General features: G+C 42.8%; 2 protein-coding genes across 8 annotated transcripts in view; one reads left to right on the plus strand and one right to left on the minus strand.

The window, feature by feature from the left end:
• Positions 1-11,899, minus strand: part of kank4 (KN motif and ankyrin repeat domains 4) — an 84,586-nt gene extending 72,687 nt beyond the window's left edge. For 2 of the 5 annotated variants that reach the window (XM_019894363.1, XM_019894358.1), the window contains exons 1-2: positions 9,059-9,314; positions 2,157-2,301 (exon numbers count right to left, since the gene is read on the minus strand). The gene's annotated coding sequence lies outside the window, so the exon portion shown is untranslated. Of the gene's footprint in view, positions 1-2,156; positions 2,302-9,058; positions 9,315-11,712 lie in introns of those variants that run through there. The other 3 variants (XM_019894360.1, XM_019894362.1, XM_019894359.1) reach the window with 3 other exon arrangements.
• On the plus strand, positions 11,368-18,361 carry usp1 (ubiquitin specific peptidase 1). Of its 3 annotated transcripts, none has more exons than XM_019894365.1 (9): positions 11,368-11,440; positions 13,106-13,290; positions 13,474-13,621; positions 14,461-14,562; positions 14,636-14,805; positions 15,044-15,717; positions 16,419-16,577; positions 16,830-17,028; positions 17,113-18,361. In XM_019894365.1, exons 2-9 carry the CDS (start codon positions 13,151-13,153, stop codon positions 17,834-17,836), a joined length of 2,316 nt encoding a protein of 771 aa, XP_019749924.1. In that variant the 5' UTR covers positions 11,368-11,440; positions 13,106-13,150; the 3' UTR covers positions 17,837-18,361. The 3 variants fall into 3 exon arrangements, with proteins under 3 accessions (XP_019749924.1, XP_019749923.1, XP_019749925.1); XM_019894364.1 differs by lacking the exon at positions 11,368-11,440 and adding an exon at positions 12,499-12,683; XM_019894366.1 differs by lacking the exon at positions 11,368-11,440 and adding an exon at positions 12,499-12,683 and having other exon boundaries at positions 13,477-13,621.
• Positions 18,362-19,096: the final 735 nt, after the last annotated feature.

Genomic DNA, 19,096 nt, shown 5'->3' on the forward strand with positions numbered 1-19,096 from the left:
ACGAATGCTCACTTGCACACATACAGTGACAAATGTCCTCCCTTTCACTGATAACACGATGGTACGGTACTCTTTTTTTTGTTTTTGTTTTTGTTTTGTTTTTTAACCTTTGTTTCATCTCGACCCGGGTTACACTCTTACTTATAACAACTTCAAAAATGTGGGACGCTCTGGAGAGGTAAAAACTATGTGAGTTACAAAAAGTGAGTGTGTCCTAAATTTAGGGTACATTGTATTTTTAGGTGGAATAAGAGAGTTTTCACATTAAAAACTATGTCTTATGCTAGGGCGGCCCGGTGTTCAAGTGGTTACCGCATTGACCTCACAGTGCAGAGGTACCGGGTTCAATTCCGGCGCCAGCCTCCCTGTGTGGAGTTAGCATGTTCTCCCCAGGCCTGTGTGAATTTTCTACGGATACTCCGGTTTCCTCTCACATTCCAAAAACGTGCATGGCAGGCTGATTGAACACTCTAAATTGTCCCTAGGTGTGAGTGTGAATGGTTGTTTGTCTCTGTGTGCCCTACGATTGGCTGGCAACTGGTTCAGGGTGTGCCCGAAGATGGCTGGGATGGGCTCCAGCACGCCCCGCGACCCTTGTGAGGGTGAAGCGGATCGCAAAATGGATGGATGGATGTCTTATGCTTCTGCTGCACGAGAGCGCTTCAAACTACCAGATACAAATTCCTTGTATCTTTCAATAATGATGTTTCTGATTCTGATGAGAATTTTGTTTTAAACTCTGCTCTTACATGATAACTCGTTAGACAGCAGTCAATGTTAGTAGTTACTAGTATGCACTCAGCATTGAGTATATTTCCATACATGTAACTATTCAAACCTGTCAATTACTGAATGTCAAGTGTGCTTTTGAATCAACTAGAGAGACAGGGAGAGAGAGAAACCATTTTGTATTGAAGAAACGGAGCTTTAACATTGTAGTCATTTCCGCTTTCCACCGACCAACATTTTACAAAGATTAAAGTGTCAAGAAACCTCTGGGGAGACATTCTCCACATCAATACCCACACCCGCAATTCAAGTCATGATCAAATTTGACCTTGCCTTTCGAAAATGTCACATCGCAATGGTAAATTTCTTACCTATAAAAGTATAGTCAGTATAAATATTTTTTTAGGATTGCATTTATTCTAAATGTTTACAAATATATCTCCATCTTAAGACTGGTGTTCCAAAAAGAAAACTTTTGACCAACATTCAAATCCACCTCCAAAGTCATCTCTGTCAGTGTATTGAGATACAATCAAAGGGTGAAGAATAATGAGCTCAACACGGGGAAATGTGTTCAATACGCAAGGAAGAGACATTGACTTGACGACCTTTGTAATTGTGTGGAAAGGCACGCAGACATTGGTCAATGGCACCATTTAAACACACGCTAAGAAAGCCAAAGGTTATTTCAGTACAGAACAGACAGCTTTCTACCACAAACACTTCCACACATGCACACACGCACACACACACACACACACACACACACACACACACACACACACACACACACACACACACACACAATACATTTTGGACGTCCAGCAGGGAGCGGCCACTTCCATCGGCACTCAACCAGGATGTTCCTCCCTCCTTGTGCCAGCCAATAAGAAGGCTGCATTTGGAGGCGAAGGTAGCATTAAGGAAGTCCCATGTCCCCCTCAGCTCTCTCTGCTCCTCTCCAAACACACAGTTTTTTCCTGCCTGTCAATGCCAGGAACCCATTAAGAAATGTGTCAGGATACACTATGGGGAGACAATGTAAGGATGGACCAAGCTATTATTTCTCACTGTTGCTTCTTGAGAAATGCCCGGTATTATGTTTTTCAAGCTGCAATATGATGACACATGCTTAAAAAAAGATATAAAGATATATTGTGACAGACTAGCAGAGTAAAAAGAAAAATAGAAACAAATGATTATGTATGCGATGCAACATTACAGGCTCCTAACATTGCACTCTCTGTTCATGAAGTTTCGTATGTAATGTTTTTTTTTTCTGGCAACTTACACTCCACTATAGTAAAATCTATACTTTGACTCCAATACATATCCTCATGACTCAATACTACAAAATAGAATCTGAAGAAAATGTTCATTTACGTAATGCCTCAACAGTGGCGTACAAAGTGGAAGAATCGTCCTGCCTGTGTTGATTGTTGAAAAGGGAGCTGGCTGTATGTGGATGGGGCCAGGGTTGGTGCTAACTGAGTTTTCCTGCTGTCAATCAAGAGGCCAGTCAGATCATCTCTTTGGCACGTGGCCGTCCCCCACTTGGCTCCTTGTTTCCTTCTGCAGCGAGACAAATTCACAAGCAGAAACAGATTTTTTTTTTAAGTGTTGCGCATCTATTCAAGTCTGTGCTATTCTCAATTGGACAATCAGTTTTAATGCTGCACTTTTGTTTTTTATAACTTATATTTCCAGGGAGTTAGAGTTTTATTGACTTGTTAATGTTGCTTGTCTGCGATTGGCTGGCAAACAGTTCATCAGGGTGTACCCCGCCTACTGCCCGAAGACAGCTGCGATATAGGCTCCAGCACGCCCGCGACCCGCGTGGGGATAAGCGGATTGGGTAACAGATGGATGGATTGATATGGCTTGTATTCAAGTGGAACTTTTTTTTCTGTATAATTCACAGTCAAAAATATATATTTAAAAAACTTCAATGCTTGTCTATTTACTCCGGATGCTTGGGCTGCATGTGCCAAAGCGGTTTTAATGGCTGTATTGACTAATTTGATAGCCTGTCGCAACATAGGAATTTTAAATAGTATCTTCAATAGGATTATCCAACTTGCTTCTTAAATATAGCTTTAATTTTCTTGCAGGTTTTTGTCTCACTATTTGGCTTGTTTCCCTTTCCAAAGAAGCTCTTCAAACACGTTTAATGTTTTTTTTACTCACTTTTGCTAGCTTACGGGATGAGGGAGAGGCACAGGTGATTGCGCCACATTTTCAAAATAGAACTTAATTTAAGACTCATATATACAATGACATATGTTTTGTTCAGTCTGTGTGTGCGGCCCCATGACAAATGTCCTGCTTCCCAGGACTGGCCTACTGCCTGGTGGTTGAGACTACTGGTATAATGCATTCCATTTCACTTGTTAACTGTTAAAAGTGTCATCATTTTATACTGCAAGCCGGTGTTACCAAATTTACATCACTTACTTGAATTCGACTGATTATAACATAAAAGCAGCTTCCAATATAAATAGTGCTCACAACAATGTGGAGTCTTCGATAGACTAAAAGCTCATTTGTGCATCATTGGTTGCGCATGGATATAGAGGAACACAGGGAGGTCAATGCAAGTCTGTGATTTAATAGGTTCAAATGAATTCATGCCACAGTACAGAGGTTCAATGTGCTTTGGTGTACCGAGATCATGCTGTGAATAGTTCTTGGCCTGCTGACAGTGCTTTAATCACAATTGGGCTTTCAGAGCAAGGACGAAAATCTGCCTGCTTTGGCAACCGAATCGGCGGTGGCTGGCTACTGTCCAAAAACTGGGTGGGATTCACCACCTCTTTAAAAAAAAAACAACTTGTGAATTGCTGTTGTTGGGCAAAGTGATAGTCTGCATTTAGTCAATAAACTGGTGGTGACGGTGTCGTCGGAGAAGCAATTATGATTGATCTCTTTTTGTATGTATGTTACGTATTTACAAATGAGTGCTAACGTCCAAGCCACCATCATTGTTGTTATAGTTACCTTCTATAGGGCAGTCATTTCGGCATAATAAAACAATATCTAGACACAGCTAGCAGAAATGTGGGGAACAGGAGTGGGGCCAGTGAAGAAAAACAAAACAAAATAACGGTTGGCAAGATTCTCTGAGAGGGGTTCAAGTCTGCGGGATTCATTTGTTTGGATTACTCTGTCAAGGAAAATGAAATGACCAAATCTTGGACCCCAAAGCAGACTTAATTAAATGCACAATAATACAGAGCCGAATTGAATAATTGATTGGAATTAGATGCCATGAAACACACTCGGGATACAGAGAACACATAATGCCGCAAAGCGTAAATGGAGTTGAGCAAATCAATAAAGTGATGTCTCCCTTATCCCTCTGCAGCGCCCTAACCGTTACCCTGCTTATTGACACCGACTGCAGGTGTGTCACAGGAGTCTCTACCCAAGGAAACTGAAAAACAAAACACACATGCAGGCAGAGAACCCGGAACATAATGCATATACAAGCACAAGGAGGAAATGCAAACTGCACACAGTGTAGGCGGAAAGTCAAACATGGGACCTCTCGACTTGACTGTAAGGCAGACGTGCTAACCACTATAAAAACACATTCGGGGAAGGCAGATAGCATGAGCAAATAGCCACCATTTAACATACAGGAATTATTGTACCGCTCAATAGCATAATGAGGAGTCTCACCCCTCAACTTGATCTGGGATTTTCTAATTATTGTTTTGTATGACTGGTGGAACGGTGGGGGACTGGTGAGCACGTCGGCCTCACAGTGCAGAGGTGCAGAGTTCGATTACGGTTCTGGCATTCCTGTGTGGAATTTGCATGTTCTCCCCGTGCCTGCGTGGGTTTTCTCCGGGTATTCCGGTTTCCTCCCACATTCCAAAAACATGCATGGCAAGCTAATGGAACACTCCAAATTGTCACTAGGTGTGAGTGTGAGCGCGGATGGTTGTTCGTCTATGTGCGCCTTGGCAGCCAGTTCAGGGTGTCCCTCGCCTATTGCCCAAAGACAGCTGGGAGAGGCTCCAGCACGCCCACGACCCTTGTGAGGATAAGAGGATTAGAAAATGGATGGATGGATGTTTTGTATGACATGGCCAGTCAGGTACGTTTTACAGAGCAGATGTTAAAGGACCAATAAAGACACAATTGCTCATACCATCATAAGAGCCACCTGGAGCTTAAGGACTCCGACATGTGGCAAAAGACAGAGTTGAAAGCATCCATCCATCCATCCATCCATCCATCCATCCATCCATTTTCCGAACCGCTTTATCCTCACTAGAGTCGCGGGGGGTGCTGGAGCCTATCCCAGCTGTCTACGGGCAGTAGGTGGGGGACACCCTGAAAGAACCGGTTACCAGCCAATCACAGGGCACACAGAGACAAACAACCATCCGCGCTCACACTCACACCTCGGGACAATTTAGAGTGTTCAATCAGCCTGCCATGCATGTTTTTGGAGTGTGGGAGGAAACCAGAGGACCCGGGGAAAACCCACGTAGGCCCGGGGAGAACATGCAAACTCCACACAGGAAGGCCAGAGCCTGAATCTGTCATGATTCTGTTTGTGACAGATTCTGTAATTAGTTGTATAAAAGGACTCCCGCCTGACCACTCATGGTTGGGTCATTGTTTGTTTGTTCGTTCTGTCATGTTTGTTTCTGTCATGGTTCTGTTCTAGTTTTTTGCCTCAGTCATCTTTTGGTTTGGTACTTTGGATTCCTTGTGTTCTTAGAACTTTGTTTGTTTAGGATTTAGTGTTCTCTGTGTTTTTATCAATACAATTCTCCAAGTAAAACCTGCTCCTCCCTCCTGCCTGCTTTTTGGGGTCCACCACCACCTCGTAACGTGACAGAATCGAACCCTGCACCTCTGCACTATGAGTAGGACGCACGGACCACTCAACTACAGGGCCGCCCAGAGATGAAAGCATAGCTGAGAAAGAGGGTGCTGACAGAATTCGATCAACAGTCCCATCCCTGGGCCTTTGCTCTAGTGAGGTGTGCGTGTGTCTGCATGTGTGAAGACTGTATGTGTGTGCGATGACCCCCAGCTCTAATCTGTGTTCTCAGTGAGGGGGTTGGAGGTTCTTTGAGTGACCGAAAGAGATTTTTAGGGAGTCCCTCTTCCTCGTACTGCAGCGCTTTCGAAGCCTTAAAGCTTGGACAGCCTCCACCACTTGTTTGGTGAAAGCACATCAGTTTTAATAACTCTAAGTACTGTGGAGATGAAACGACCCAAAATAAATCCTCGTGAGTCAAACTCGTGTAGCTCTGCAGGGCTCTTTGTCAAGCACAATTGCAGTGAACGCCGCCAGTGACTACCTCCAGTGGCGGCTTAGCGACGGAACATTCTGTCCCCCCATTCTGTCTCCATGCATCAACAAGAAGGCATAACAGCGTGACAATTCTCACTTCTATTGCCCCCAAGCAATCACACTAACTGAAGACACACGTGTATACAAACACATGTGGTTGGCCAACAAAGGTATTTTGATTCTGAGTGGCCCCCAGGAGAGGTTTTTTGAGATCCCGAATGACACTAATCAAATTATCTTTCAATGGCGCCAAACAAATACTCCAATGTTTATGTTCAAGTCATCCAAAGAACCCCTTTCAATATGTAACACAAACCAGGGTATAAAACTTTGCTTTTTCCCATTCTTTTGATGAAAGTCTTTTCACTCTTTCATGCACCCTGTAACCCACAGGTGTCAAAGTCAAGGCCCGGGGGCCAGATCTGCCACACAATTGTATGTGGCCCGCGAAAGCAAATCAATCATGTCAAGGTCCATGATGCTTGCTAAAGTCTTAACCAAAATTTCAAATTATCATATGTAATCCACAATAACAGTCTTTATTCTTGACTTCTGATTATAAAACTTGTTCTTGATCAATTTGTTGTGCGCTGTGTATGTAATATGTGGATGGGATTAAACATTTATATAGTTTCCCAAAATTCATAACGGCCCTTCAAGGGAAACCGTAACTACAATGTGGCCCGCGACAAAAACTAGTTCGACACCCGTGCTGTAAGCCGATAACATGGTAAGCTGTCCACTGTCGTAACCGCTGCCCTGAAAGGGTTAAACGGTTTTCAAATCATTCAGAGTGCAGACTTTAAGTAATATTTAAAAACCCACATTTATTTCTTCAGTTTTAGACGTTTTTAAAGTTTTTTGCGAATGTGTTTAAATTTGCCAATGTATGTTCTTGTTGTAATTTTTGGTAGGCTACTTTTGTTTTTTCTGCTTTGCTTCTGAATGTCGTTATTTGTGTTTGTAAAAGCTTTTCCGTGTTGTGTCTGCTTGTGTAAAGCACATTGAGTTGGCTGGTGTATGAAATGTGCTCTATAAATTCAGCTACCTTGGCTTGCCTTGCCTCATGATACATTAGTTGTGTTTCTAGCAAGGGTCTATGTAACGTGTACTGGGAGGGCAAAGCGTGTGTGCACGCATACTTTACGTGCAGGTGCATGGTCATCCAGATTGGAATGCAAAATATTTCCTACAGAACTGACATTATCTGTCTTCCACAATAAAAACAAGATTATCTAATTCACAATTCATGACAATGAGTGCAACTGCAATGATATTCGGTTAATTTGGAAATATTAAACATCGAGCGGGTCATACATAAACCAAACCTGACGATGGATTTACATAATGGTTTTGGAACCAGCCCTTTTGATAAATCAGGTCTGTTTGGATTGTACAATATTTGAGCAGTAGGTCTACAATCATGCAAAAGCCCTACAAAGTGCAGCGAGAGTCTGGAAAAAAATAACTTTCACATCGGATGGTCATTAAAAGAACCTCGTGGGCGTATAATTCTCAGTCACATCTCACAGATACCTCTGCCAGTGTCACTCTGCAAATCACACATCATTGCATCACTACAGTGAGGCCTCTAAAAGCCATGAGCCGACAGCATGAGCCAGAATGAACCACCTCTCAGCACTTCCCAGGAAATCATACTGACACACAAACACATACCGGACCATACACACAGAACGACGGACGAGGCACAAATGTGAATAAAGCATATTGCAATTGACAACATCCATCCATCCATTACCTGAACCGGTCTATGTTTGAATAATAATGGGCACCTTTTGACCTACATATGCATAGTGAACATCCACTCGCCATTGGAGTTTCATTAAAAAGATTAAAATATAGATAGATAGATAGATAGATAGATAGATAGATAGATAGATAGATAGATAGATAGATAGATAGATAGATAGATAGATAGATAGATAGATAGAGATGTTCCATGCACTGTGTGTGGGCACACATGCACGTACACACAGTGGCACTGTGGCTTCTTGTAAACAACTCTTCTATGATGGGAATGTGTCGATGTTTTAATGTTGTCTAGCTGTGGCGTGCCAACCAACCGTGGCCGATTCTGTATTGCAGACATGCAGAATAGTGGCCAAGACTGACTGTGAATACATGCACTCGCTGAGAGAGCAGAGATAGGGGAAGGCAGAAAGATTGTAAAGAGAGTAGACTGGAGAAAAGGGAGGGGGCGGGGGTAAGGGGCATGGGGGGTAGAAAGAGGAAATGCAGGCAAAGCAGTGATGCAGAGTGAATGCATGCAGATCTCAGAGAGCCCATATTATCATTCTAAAGCCTTTCCTTCCATTTTTCCAGCTCCTATCTGATTGGTGTGGGCCTACTTTCTCAAATGTGTGTACTGTAACTGCACGCACATGTGCACGTGTTGGGCACCAGCTGGAAGATATTAGTCAGGCCAGCAGGTAACTGTACTCAAAACTGGCACAGATAATGAGAAGCTTAGAAAATGGTATCAACTGGCATAGCAAGAGACATGAAAGACAAGGTATGAAATCGGAGAGAGTTTTCCTTTATGAGTGCTCAGACAAAACTCTTTCCCGTGGACACGGTTTACCTTACGGATGTGCTAAATAAATCCACAACAAAAACAAAAAACAACAAAGTAACACAAATAAGCAACCAAACAAAGAAAGAACTTCAACACAAAATGGGAGTAACAACCAAAATGTGTTGGTTTTGGTAGGTATAAACTTAAATGTGGGCTTGGGGATACAAATGGGAGGGCCATAAAAAGACACAATAAACTCTTTAAAATAAAATGCTTTGACACACTGGTCATAAAATATATAGTCCAAAGACAGAGCATGAAGCAAGTGAATAAAATGGTGAAAAAGAGACTGCAACAAGTGAGAACAGAGTACAACTATGGGGAAAATGTTACAAGGGGTCTTCATCAACAGTTGAGTAAGGAACTGAGTGAACAATAGAAAAAAAAAACATGAATCACATTTGATCTTCCCTTACCTCTGCAGCTTGTTTTTGAAATCTTTGGAAAATATGGCGCCTCAGCAGTGCTGGATTCTCACTTTCGAGCTCTTCCCACAATAATTGTTTGCAAAAGCGTGTCCGCGAGGAGAGACGTGTGTCCGTTTGTATTTGTGAGAATGTATCCTTGGTGCTGATGAACAGTGGTAAGTGAAACTCCACTGGAGAGCAGGCAGACAGGCAGACTGAGTGAAACGGGAGAGCAGCGAGAGTTCAGGGCAGACTGAGTAGGATGGAAGGGTTGCGGCTTTCTAACATCAGAGCGGCTGAGTGGACACACCCACCTCTTCAGCCTGCATCACACGGGAGTTTCTCAAACTATGTGCAGTGAGGAAAGATGTGAATGTGCAGGCCAAGATCTCATTTTGGCCACAACACCTACGGGTACATCAGTACTACTGCACTTCATGAGATCGATCCAGCAACCATCAATAGATGTCAAGAAAGCCTTAAAGCGTTGCTGTTCCTCCTTTGTGTTTGAAGTATTGAGGACTGAAATCCTCGCATGAGTTCTCAAGAAAGGGCCAATTAGGTCAACTTTTGCTGCAATGGTAAAGTTCAATCATAAAATACCAAGAGTATCATAGCGGTTCAGTTTTCTAAGTCTTCTAATCCATCGTCATGCACTTCAGCCATAAACGGAGAGGGTGTATCATCGACAGATGCAGCATCACAAACCAAGTACAACTAAACACCACAATGAATAAAATCAAAGTCGAATATGCTGGAGTTGCAAGTAGAGAAAGACGCATGACTTTGACCTCAGAAGCATTTACCACACATAAGTGAAGTGATTGTTATTTGCGTAATAGTTTATAATAAAACAGATGGCATGTTGCCAGGTGAACTGTAGCATGTAATGAAATGTAACATTCTTGGAGTGCATGTCTGCCCAGCACTCAACATGCCTTCATTTTCCCCCTCTTGCCCTGTTGGGAAACGTTGCGGGTGGAGAATGAAGGGGGGTGTTTTTCACATCATGAAGCACAGGGATTTGGAACTGTCGACCCTTCTACATCTGCTCCTCCAGCCAATGGGAATCCCGTGCTTTTTGGGACAAAGCCGTCCTTGATAAAGGCCAACCCTACTGTACGGTGCATTGACAATGGCCCTCATTAGTAGCACAGGTTGAGGGTTAAATTCTCTTGGGAAGGGAACTGCCTGTAGGTGGCCGCTGGATTAAAATGTGCGTACTCAATGTTGGACAGTTTGTATGTAATGACAAAAACTAGCTCCTTTCCCCCACTCAAAATATATTTCAAGTGCTTTGCTTCTACTATTTGTGATGTGAATCGGCTAAAAACACTGGGCACATATAGAAAAATAACATTGAGGCTCACATTCACACCTATGGACACTTTAAAGTCTTCAGCAAACTGCACATGCATCCTTTTGGACTGGGAGGAGAATATGAACACAAAAGCACAGGGAGAACATGTAAACGCCACAGCGGAAGGCCTTAGCTGGGATTTGAATGTTGGACCTTTTGACTGTGAAGCAGACATGCAAACCACTGCTGCACCATGGTGCAACCCAGATGCTGTCATAAAGACAAAATATCAAACAATGCAATATCAATGAATTGTCAGCGTTACATTAAGTGTTACTTTGAGACCTTGTTCTTCGGGTAAAAGGTCAGACTCTTGATTTATGTTATTCATTTCTTCGGTACATAGATATGTGACATCGATGACACCATTTGCTTGCTAGTGAGATTTTATCGAAGCCAATCTTTGACAACAGAAATGCATTCCACGCTCATCTGCTGCTCAGTAATAACTAACTTAGTTCACTGAGATAACATGTTCGCCAGCATCAACTGTGTATGTAGGGCAATCCATCAAGAATGAAAAGTAACGAAGAGTTGAAAAATGCCTCAATGGCATAGTTACTGATGGACTTTGAAGAAGTAATTGCCAACTCCCTGACCATCCTTGATCAAATACCCACTGACCTTTAAATTACTGTGCATCACTATTCACTAAAGACTGTCAATATAACTCAGCACAGTATTGAAATCAAGATCTCTTATGTGATATAGTATATGAGCTGCGCCTCGTCCTGCTTTATTGTGGAAGCCAGCCATTCGTGAATCCTGTATCTTAAAATGAAGAGATAACATGATAATGATGATGCAAGCAAGTAGTACCTCTGTTGTTAAATCGCACCATATGACATACCCACGGGAGGTGTGGCACCACCTTACTAGTGCAATTCACGAGTAAGACTATTACAACATCACTTGGTGACTAAGCCAGACGGCTGGTAGCGATTTAAGGAAGCTGTAGCTGTTCCTAGTCCATCGATGCATGTAGTTGCTGCTGTCCACGAAGCCACTCTGCAGCAGCATCAGCAGAAACGGTAGAACCTCAGCTATTCCTCAGCATCATCGTACTGATGTGCACGTGAGATATTAAACGTTGTTTATTTGTTTTCCTCTAACCGCACTAAAGTGATGCGAGCCTCTTCGGAAAACAACTATTTTAAATCCGCGCCTCATTAATATAAACGTATTTGTGCAATATTGCACCTGATGAAAAGGAACCGTTCGCATGGAAGCAATTTAGCATTTTCACCCTTTTGTTAAAAAACAAAACAAAACAAAGGCGAAGAAAACGTAAACAGCATCTTACCGTTCAAATCGTGGACGACAGCTCGAGCTGACTGTGAGATGTGGAGATGCTCCAGTAACTGTGGACCAACGTTGTTGGACGGCGTGACGGTGTCATTGACAAGAGTGCCCCTTGCTGGCGAACGGGGACATCGTTTTTTTTTTATATATATTTTTTTATTCATATTTTTTTTTTACGCGGACAGTGAGGGTAGCTTGAACTTTTTCTTTTCAAAATATATGGTGTTTTTTTAAATTACAATGTGGATCATTTACCACTATTTGCTATGCTACACGCCAGTTGAATTGCCATGTTCTATCTGGATTGCGTTTTTCTTTTAATTTTATTTCTCTTTCATTATTAAACTTGACAAAAACAGAGGCCTCGTAACGTAACTTAAAAAAATATTGTGGTCTTGCCATACAACTGCACGACCAATATTTTTTGGTCTCCTACAGCGTCGTCTGCAGGATCTAATAGGAACCACGCAAATATAGCTACAGTTCATAACTTCATTGTTCCATTTTCAAAGTGAAACATTTGCTTTAAATACCCAAACTATTTTGGGACATGGCACCACACGTCACAGCTTGATTTCTAATCTTGGACAACTACAACAGTGACTTCCGATCATCCCCAAAATAAATTGAGGACTACAAAAATGGCTTCCGATGGGCCAAAACTGAACATTGGTGTCTAATAAAAACGCCAGATTAATTGGAGACAAACGTTCGCCTTATTATATATTTCAATGCCTTGTATTCAACACTGAGGGTAATCGCATTTAATGGAAGTAGTATCATAGTTGACAATTTCATGTTAAAAAAATATACGACGTTTGATTGAGTCGGCGGGTATACACCGGCGATGGAGCAGTTGCTGGTCTGTAGATTGGAGAAAAAGCGCCAAGTTTTGGTGCGGCGTCCATAAAATGTTTTAATCGAAAACTACTGTCAAATCTATTCAGGTTAAGCCCGGAGTAGTTTATTAAGGTACGGTCATAAGTTTGTTGTTACATTGGACTTCGATAATTTAAAACGGAGACACGAAAAACTTGTCTTCGCGGATGTTGTTGTGCCTCACGGTTAAGAGTGACCCAGTTTTGGAACTTGGTGTCGGCGATATTCTGTGCTGGCTGCTACAAAAACCATCGGCAACGGACATAACGCAAAGTGTTGTCCCAATCATTCGAACCAGCAGTGGTTATGTAATTCCTCGGTGGTCGTTGACTTACTGGTTTTTGTGAACCATCCACTTTCTTTGATACGTCTACATGTCTACATGTATGATTATACAGTGTTTGCAGCGCAGTTGGACGTATCCGTGTGCGCTCTGGCCTTTATTTTTGAACCTTTGTGCAAAGTAATACCACATTCAAACGATATGAAAAGTGTTTCTTCCTTTTGCCACACAGGGGCATGTTGCAACTCTTAGAAGGGACAGCCTGTGAAGTGTGAAGATGCCTGGTCTGCAAGGCGAAGAAGACATGGCCTCGCTGGTGAGCCCCATCAAGAGGAGTAAACTGTCTTTGAAGTTCTTTCAGAAGAAGGAAACTAAACGAGCCCTGGATTTCTCTGAACCTCAAGCAGATGATGCCAAGTCAGTGAACATGCATGTCTTTAAGTTTGTCTGACAAATATGCAGATGCTGGAAGTTAAGCCTTTTTATTTTGCTGCGATTTAGTTGCCTGTATATAACCAAAACTTAGGGATGAGGAGACTATTGCCATTCAAACCAAGGTCACACAATAATCCATTGATTTCATGGCATGTCAATTCTCAGCAGCTGTGATCAGGTAGTGCCTGCGCAATCTCTGCAACCAAGCTTGCCGGATGATGTCCCACTGTCATATGAGAAGAGAGATGTCGTGTTGCCGTTTGTGGGGCTCAGCAATGGGGGCAACACCTGCTATCTGAACAGCATCTTACAGGTTAGTTGCTTTTTCAAAGTATGACAACGGACTCTCAATTCATTGCAGAGTTCCTACAGTACTGCCGTAACACGCTCTGTTGTGTTACCAAAACTACACCGAGGCAGTAGTAAAGTCACAATTACTGTAAATACCTGTAGGGAAAAAAATACCTTTCGGCCATGAATATTACGGTGGGCAAGTACCAATACCTGGCGTTCTTTCAATGTATTGATACTTGTGTCTCTGGTGGCCATTTTTTTACAATCGGGGAACTACAGGCAAACATGTCTGATAGTTGCACCATGTACCGGTAATGTCCCCGTACGGTGAATTTAGTAGTATGACGTCTCACCTGGTCCAAGACACAAAACGATATTTATCTGGTAGTATGACAGCCTGAAAAGAATGAATATCAAACAATCAAATGAAAATCAGTAAGTACAGCTGTAACTCAGTGTCTCTTCTTGTGCCACCTGAAATATTTGTGAGCCAATCCGTGCTGAAGTTTGCCTTTTGCTGCTGGTGTGGGCCCCAGCTGCCTGCGATGCTGATCAGGATAAACAGTATAGAAATCGATTGATGGACGAATGATAGAATGTGGGCATGTTGAGGGCACAGCCTGCAGCTCATGTTTCCAGTGAAGTTGTGTTTGACTTTAAAAAGGAAGAGGGCACATATTTTGTTTTCTTTGGTGCACCAGCTATTGTATTTTCAGCTTGTGTGCACACACACACACACACACTTTTATAAATGATGCCACAGGTGCTCCACTCCATTTTTCATTTGTACTGGTCTGAAAATACATGTTTAAAGTCCTAGTTGAAGATGACATGTAAATGCGTGTTTGTTCCCCACAGGTGCTCTATCACTGTCCAGGCTTAAAAGAAGGCATCAAGTCCTTGTACAAATTGTCTAAAAGCAACGCTAAACCCACTGAAGAAACAAAACAATCTGAAGAGGTCAGCACACTTTTTTCCCCCTTCAGACAACTCTTGTCTCCAGCATACTTATATCCTTCAATTTTGTTGATAGCAAGCAGGGGATACTCCCGAGTCCTTCCCGGCACACATCGAGCTCCTCGCGAGCTTCCACAGTCTGATAAGGTCCGTGGAGCAGCTGCAGTCCGACTTTCTGCTCAACACCGACAGCTTCAGCGAGCGAGAGCTGGACACGTCGCCTCGTGAGGTTCTTAAAACACTCAGGTTAATCCCTTTGTTGAAAATATTAAGCTGTAATACACCCGGTCTGAATTTTGCTTTGAAGTAAGCTTTGCAATCAACCGATTTACTTCATGAATGGAAAATGTACAAATACTCTTAAGTTGGGTGAATGTATATTGGAAGACGCAGTCTTGATTTTGCTTGATTATTTGAGATTCATTGTCACATCGAAGAGTAAGTTTGACACATGAAGAGTTTTTATGCTTCGGGTGTGTTGCAGGCAACTGAACCCGATGTATGAAGGCTATTTTCAGCATGATGCCCAAGAGGTTCTGCAGTGCATCTTGGTTTATATACAGGAGGCCTGCAAGACTATTAGGAAGGATAAAAAGCAGGAGGCCATTGTGACCGAGGTCCAAGTGGAACATGACAGCAGTTGGGGGTCAGAATCCCAAAGAGACATCAACGAGGATGGCCAGGTGCCTGGAAAAAGGAAAAGCGACACCGAGATGGGAAATGCCAAAAAAAAGCCCAAGTCTGGAGAATCTGGAGTGGAGGAGGAGCAACTGTTGAGCGCACCGGTCACGCGCTCCAAAAGTAAGTCATTTCGTGATAACGCTGTGGAAAACACCAAGGACAAAGCTGAAGAGAAGGATGAGACCAAGAAGGTGGAAGAAGAAGGGGCCAACGATGATGAGAAAACCTTCAAAGAGGCTGATGGGAGAAAGAAGAAACGCTGTAAACTGGGCTGGCTGAGGCCCGCTGAGAAACAGCCAAGCATCATGTCCATGTTTCGCACCGTCGGGAAGCTCACCTCTACATTTGCCAAAATCTCAACGAAAGCGGAGCAAGGGAACGTTGGAGCTGACGAAGGCCAAACGAAAGATGAGAAGAAAAGTGAGAGTGTCATCTTTCCAAATGGGAACGGAGTCCAAAAGGCGCCACCTCATCAGGGTAGGACATGAAGGATTTTCAAGTACAGTTCCGCAGAACTTCAAATTCATCTCCAAATGAGAAGATTGCGGAAACTTTGTTCAGTTCATAAAACGAGACCCAGATTTTACAGATTGACTACATACAGAGTGAAATTATTTCTTAAATCTAATTTGGATGATTATAGCCTACAGCCAACAAAAGCGCCAAATTCACGATTTCATTGAACGAGTTTCACTTTTTGAATTGAAGTGCAATAAACTGCAACGTGTTGCTTTCTTGTAGCAATATAGGACATACATGAAAAGGTGATTTTTTTTTTTTTTCCAGCAACACGTTGCAGTTTATTGCACTTCAATTCAAGAAGCTCAGCCTAACACAAAATAAAAGAATAGTAGCCATGTTCAACCTGGGTTGTTGGACGTAACTCCTTTCAAAATCAAATCCTCAAGATTTTTTTTAAAGGCTAATGTAAGGTGAGCTTGGAAATATGTCGTTTGTGGGGTATTAATGTACAGTTAAAACTTTTACATTTTTCAAACCCTTTTTTGAAGGGGGGGAGGGGGGGGATCAGTTACTTTCAGGTTGTTGCACGGCTCAGTCCCTGTCCCCCTCAAATCGCATGGTTTGTTGTACCGAAAATAAACGGTCTCCTACTTAAATTGCTGAGATTGATACACTCGCACGTACAATAATGAATGTTTATGTTTCTGGCTTTGCAGACGGCCTAGACCTGATGGAGCACTTGTTCCATGGCCAGCTGGTTCTACGGACTCGTTGTCTGGAGTGTGAAAGCTTCAGTGAGAGGCGAGAGGACTTCCAGGACATCAGTGTCCCCGTGCAGGAGGAGCAACCCAGCAGCTTGGAGGATCGCTCTTCAGGTTAGAAGAAATCACGGCAGGGATACATAGCATTTCCACTGAGTGGTAACGGGAGGGCCACAGTCTGAAACGGGCTTCTATTCGTACAGCAGCAGTAGTGGTCTACTCGAGATCAGCAAGACGCACATAAGAGCTCCACCGGTCAGAAGACTGACCTGTTTTGTGAACTCTTTTGGCTTCAGACACATGAAGTGAACAAATGATTAACTCATGAATTGGAAAAAAAATCAAACCAAAATGTTCTGTCTCCAGTTTCTCCATACCCAAAACCAGAGAAGACCCTGAAATGGGCCATTGGGCAGTTTGCGTCGGTGGAGCGCATTTCTGGAGAGGACAAGTACTTCTGCGACACGTGTCGCCATTACGCAGAGGCCGAGAGGAGTCTTCTTTTTGACAAAACACCCGAAGTCGTCACCATTCACTTGAAGCGCTTCTCCGCCAGCAGTTCGGAGTGAGTCACTTTACCGGTCAATACCTTCCTCGCTTTGAGCCGCGTTTCTCATGAACATCATGAACATATGTTCCCTTTTTCTAGAATGGACCCGTACGCCGGTCTTTCCAAGGTGAACACACCCTTGCAGACGCCCTTGACTTTGTCTCTGGAGGAGTGGTGCACACCACGCTCGTCCAGAAAAGGCCACAACTACGAGCTCTTTGCCGTGGTCATGCACAGCGGCGTGTCTATCGGCAGCGGCCACTACACTGCCTACGTCCGCATGAGTGGCCTCAAGGATGCCAAATTCTGGCTGTGCGAAAGGGAGCAGCAAAACGGCTCCAAAGAAGTAGTGCCGGACTACGATGATGGTGAGGTCTCCGTCAGGCGAGATGCGAGCCAGCAACCTGCCTCGAGCTTTGCTTGTGGCAAACCAGGAAGTAAGAAGCGTCCGGAGGGCGGGGTCGGACTCTTGGGTGGCCAACGGAGTCAGCCCGACGTCGAGCACGAAGAGAGAGTGACCAGTGGTGGGATGAAAGACGAATCAGAGCAAAGAAAAACTCTACGACATGCAAAAGTCGAGCTGAAAAAGGAGGCGGAGGCTGGAGAGGAGAGAGGGACAACTTCCCGTGAGGAAGAGGAGGCCTCGGAACAGCAGGCTTTAAAACACCTCCTCGAATACGAAGGCAAATGGCTGCTGTTCGATGACTCAGAAGTGCATTTGGTCAAGGAGGAAGATTTCATTCAAGCCTGCTCCCCTCAGACCTGCTCCTCTTCAACACCCTACTTGCTCTTTTATAAGCGAATCCCCGAGTCAGGACATTAACAGCACTGCCTTTTACCCCAAGATGTGCTCTGTATATATTCTCAAATACGAAATGGAACACAAACGCACACATCACGACGGACGTATTACTTAATAGCGCCTGATTAAAAGTTGTCAATCTTCAAACGTCTGTAGTAGATGGATTTGTTTTGGAAACTAATGGATTTGTGCCAAAAGTGAACTTATTATTCTTATTTTTAATATTTTCTACGTTCTCCTGGACTTTGGGCATTTTCTAAGCTAGGGTAAAAGGTGGGTGTGTTTTGTTTTGGTGAGGGGTACTTTTTTTTTTCCTGAACGAAAGTGCTGTATTTGTTTCTAGAATTGCGGAAGTATTCTATTCAGCTTTCCCATTTATAAAGCAATACCCAGACGCCCTGTTGTAGTTAAAGATAATATACAGTATTTCACAACACTGTCTTAAATATGGTCCTTTTCAACCATTCGAGGGAACCAAGTGGCGAATTATCCTGTTTTTGTATAAACGTGAACAACCCCCCTCAAAAATACAATTTAACAAAGTTCTTAATATTTCATTTAATGCCGAAACGTAAAAATACGTTTGCAAAAAACCCTATACAGTAATTTAGTCAGAAGGCTGTGGGAATTATTTCAGCATGACAAATCACCACTAGATGGCAGGAGTGTCATTGATCAGCTCTTGGTCCACACTGTGAGTGTGGGATGCGGAAGCAGTGTGGTTGTGAGAACATGGCTAAAAACCGGCAGCTCTAACTCTATAAAACATTGTTTAAAGAAACAAAAACAAACTATAAAACATTTTTTTTTTCAAATTAAAAAAAAACATTGTCCTATCGTCATCCTTGATGAACGCAGGCGCACAAACACATAGTTGTTCAACCTTCATGACAACTTCATGCAAAGGTCATTTATCTCGCAATAAATATTTTGCAATCAAAGTGACATTTTTTCGTGTTTGTTATTTAGTATATTGTTTAGATATAAATGCCAAAAAAAAAGCAGAAAAGTCAAGTGAAACAAACCCAATTCCAATGAAGTTGGGCTGTGTTAAACATAAAAACAGATTACTGGATGGATTTATAAATCAGGTTCAACTTGTATTTAACAAGATATTTAATGGTCAAACTAATAGCTATTGTGTTTTGTAAATAATTATTAACTTAGAATGTATTCATTTCATTAACATACTCAGTGCAGGTCAATCTCCTGCATTGAATCCAGTGAGTGCGTTTGTTTTGCTTTCGCAATGTTGACCGCATGTGAGGACCTGCTTTGATT

Source organism: Hippocampus comes, unplaced genomic scaffold (assembly GCF_001891065.2).
Source record: "Hippocampus comes isolate QL1 unplaced genomic scaffold, H_comes_QL1_v1.1 scaffold282, whole genome shotgun sequence".
In the NCBI taxonomy this organism is placed as follows: domain Eukaryota; kingdom Metazoa; phylum Chordata; class Actinopteri; order Syngnathiformes; family Syngnathidae; genus Hippocampus; species Hippocampus comes.

Excerpts from the sequence above, each read along its gene's own strand:
- usp1 (XM_019894365.1), top strand. The coding sequence starts at position 13,151 with ATGCCTGGTCTGCAAGGCGAAGAAGACATGGCCTCGCTGGTGAGCCCC. Across the intron at positions 14,563-14,635 it reads AAACAAAACAATCTGAAGAG|CAAGCAGGGGATACTCCCGA; the intron begins GTCAGCACACTT and ends TTTTGTTGATAG. Across the intron at positions 14,806-15,043 it reads GAGGTTCTTAAAACACTCAG|GCAACTGAACCCGATGTATG; the intron begins GTTAATCCCTTT and ends GGTGTGTTGCAG.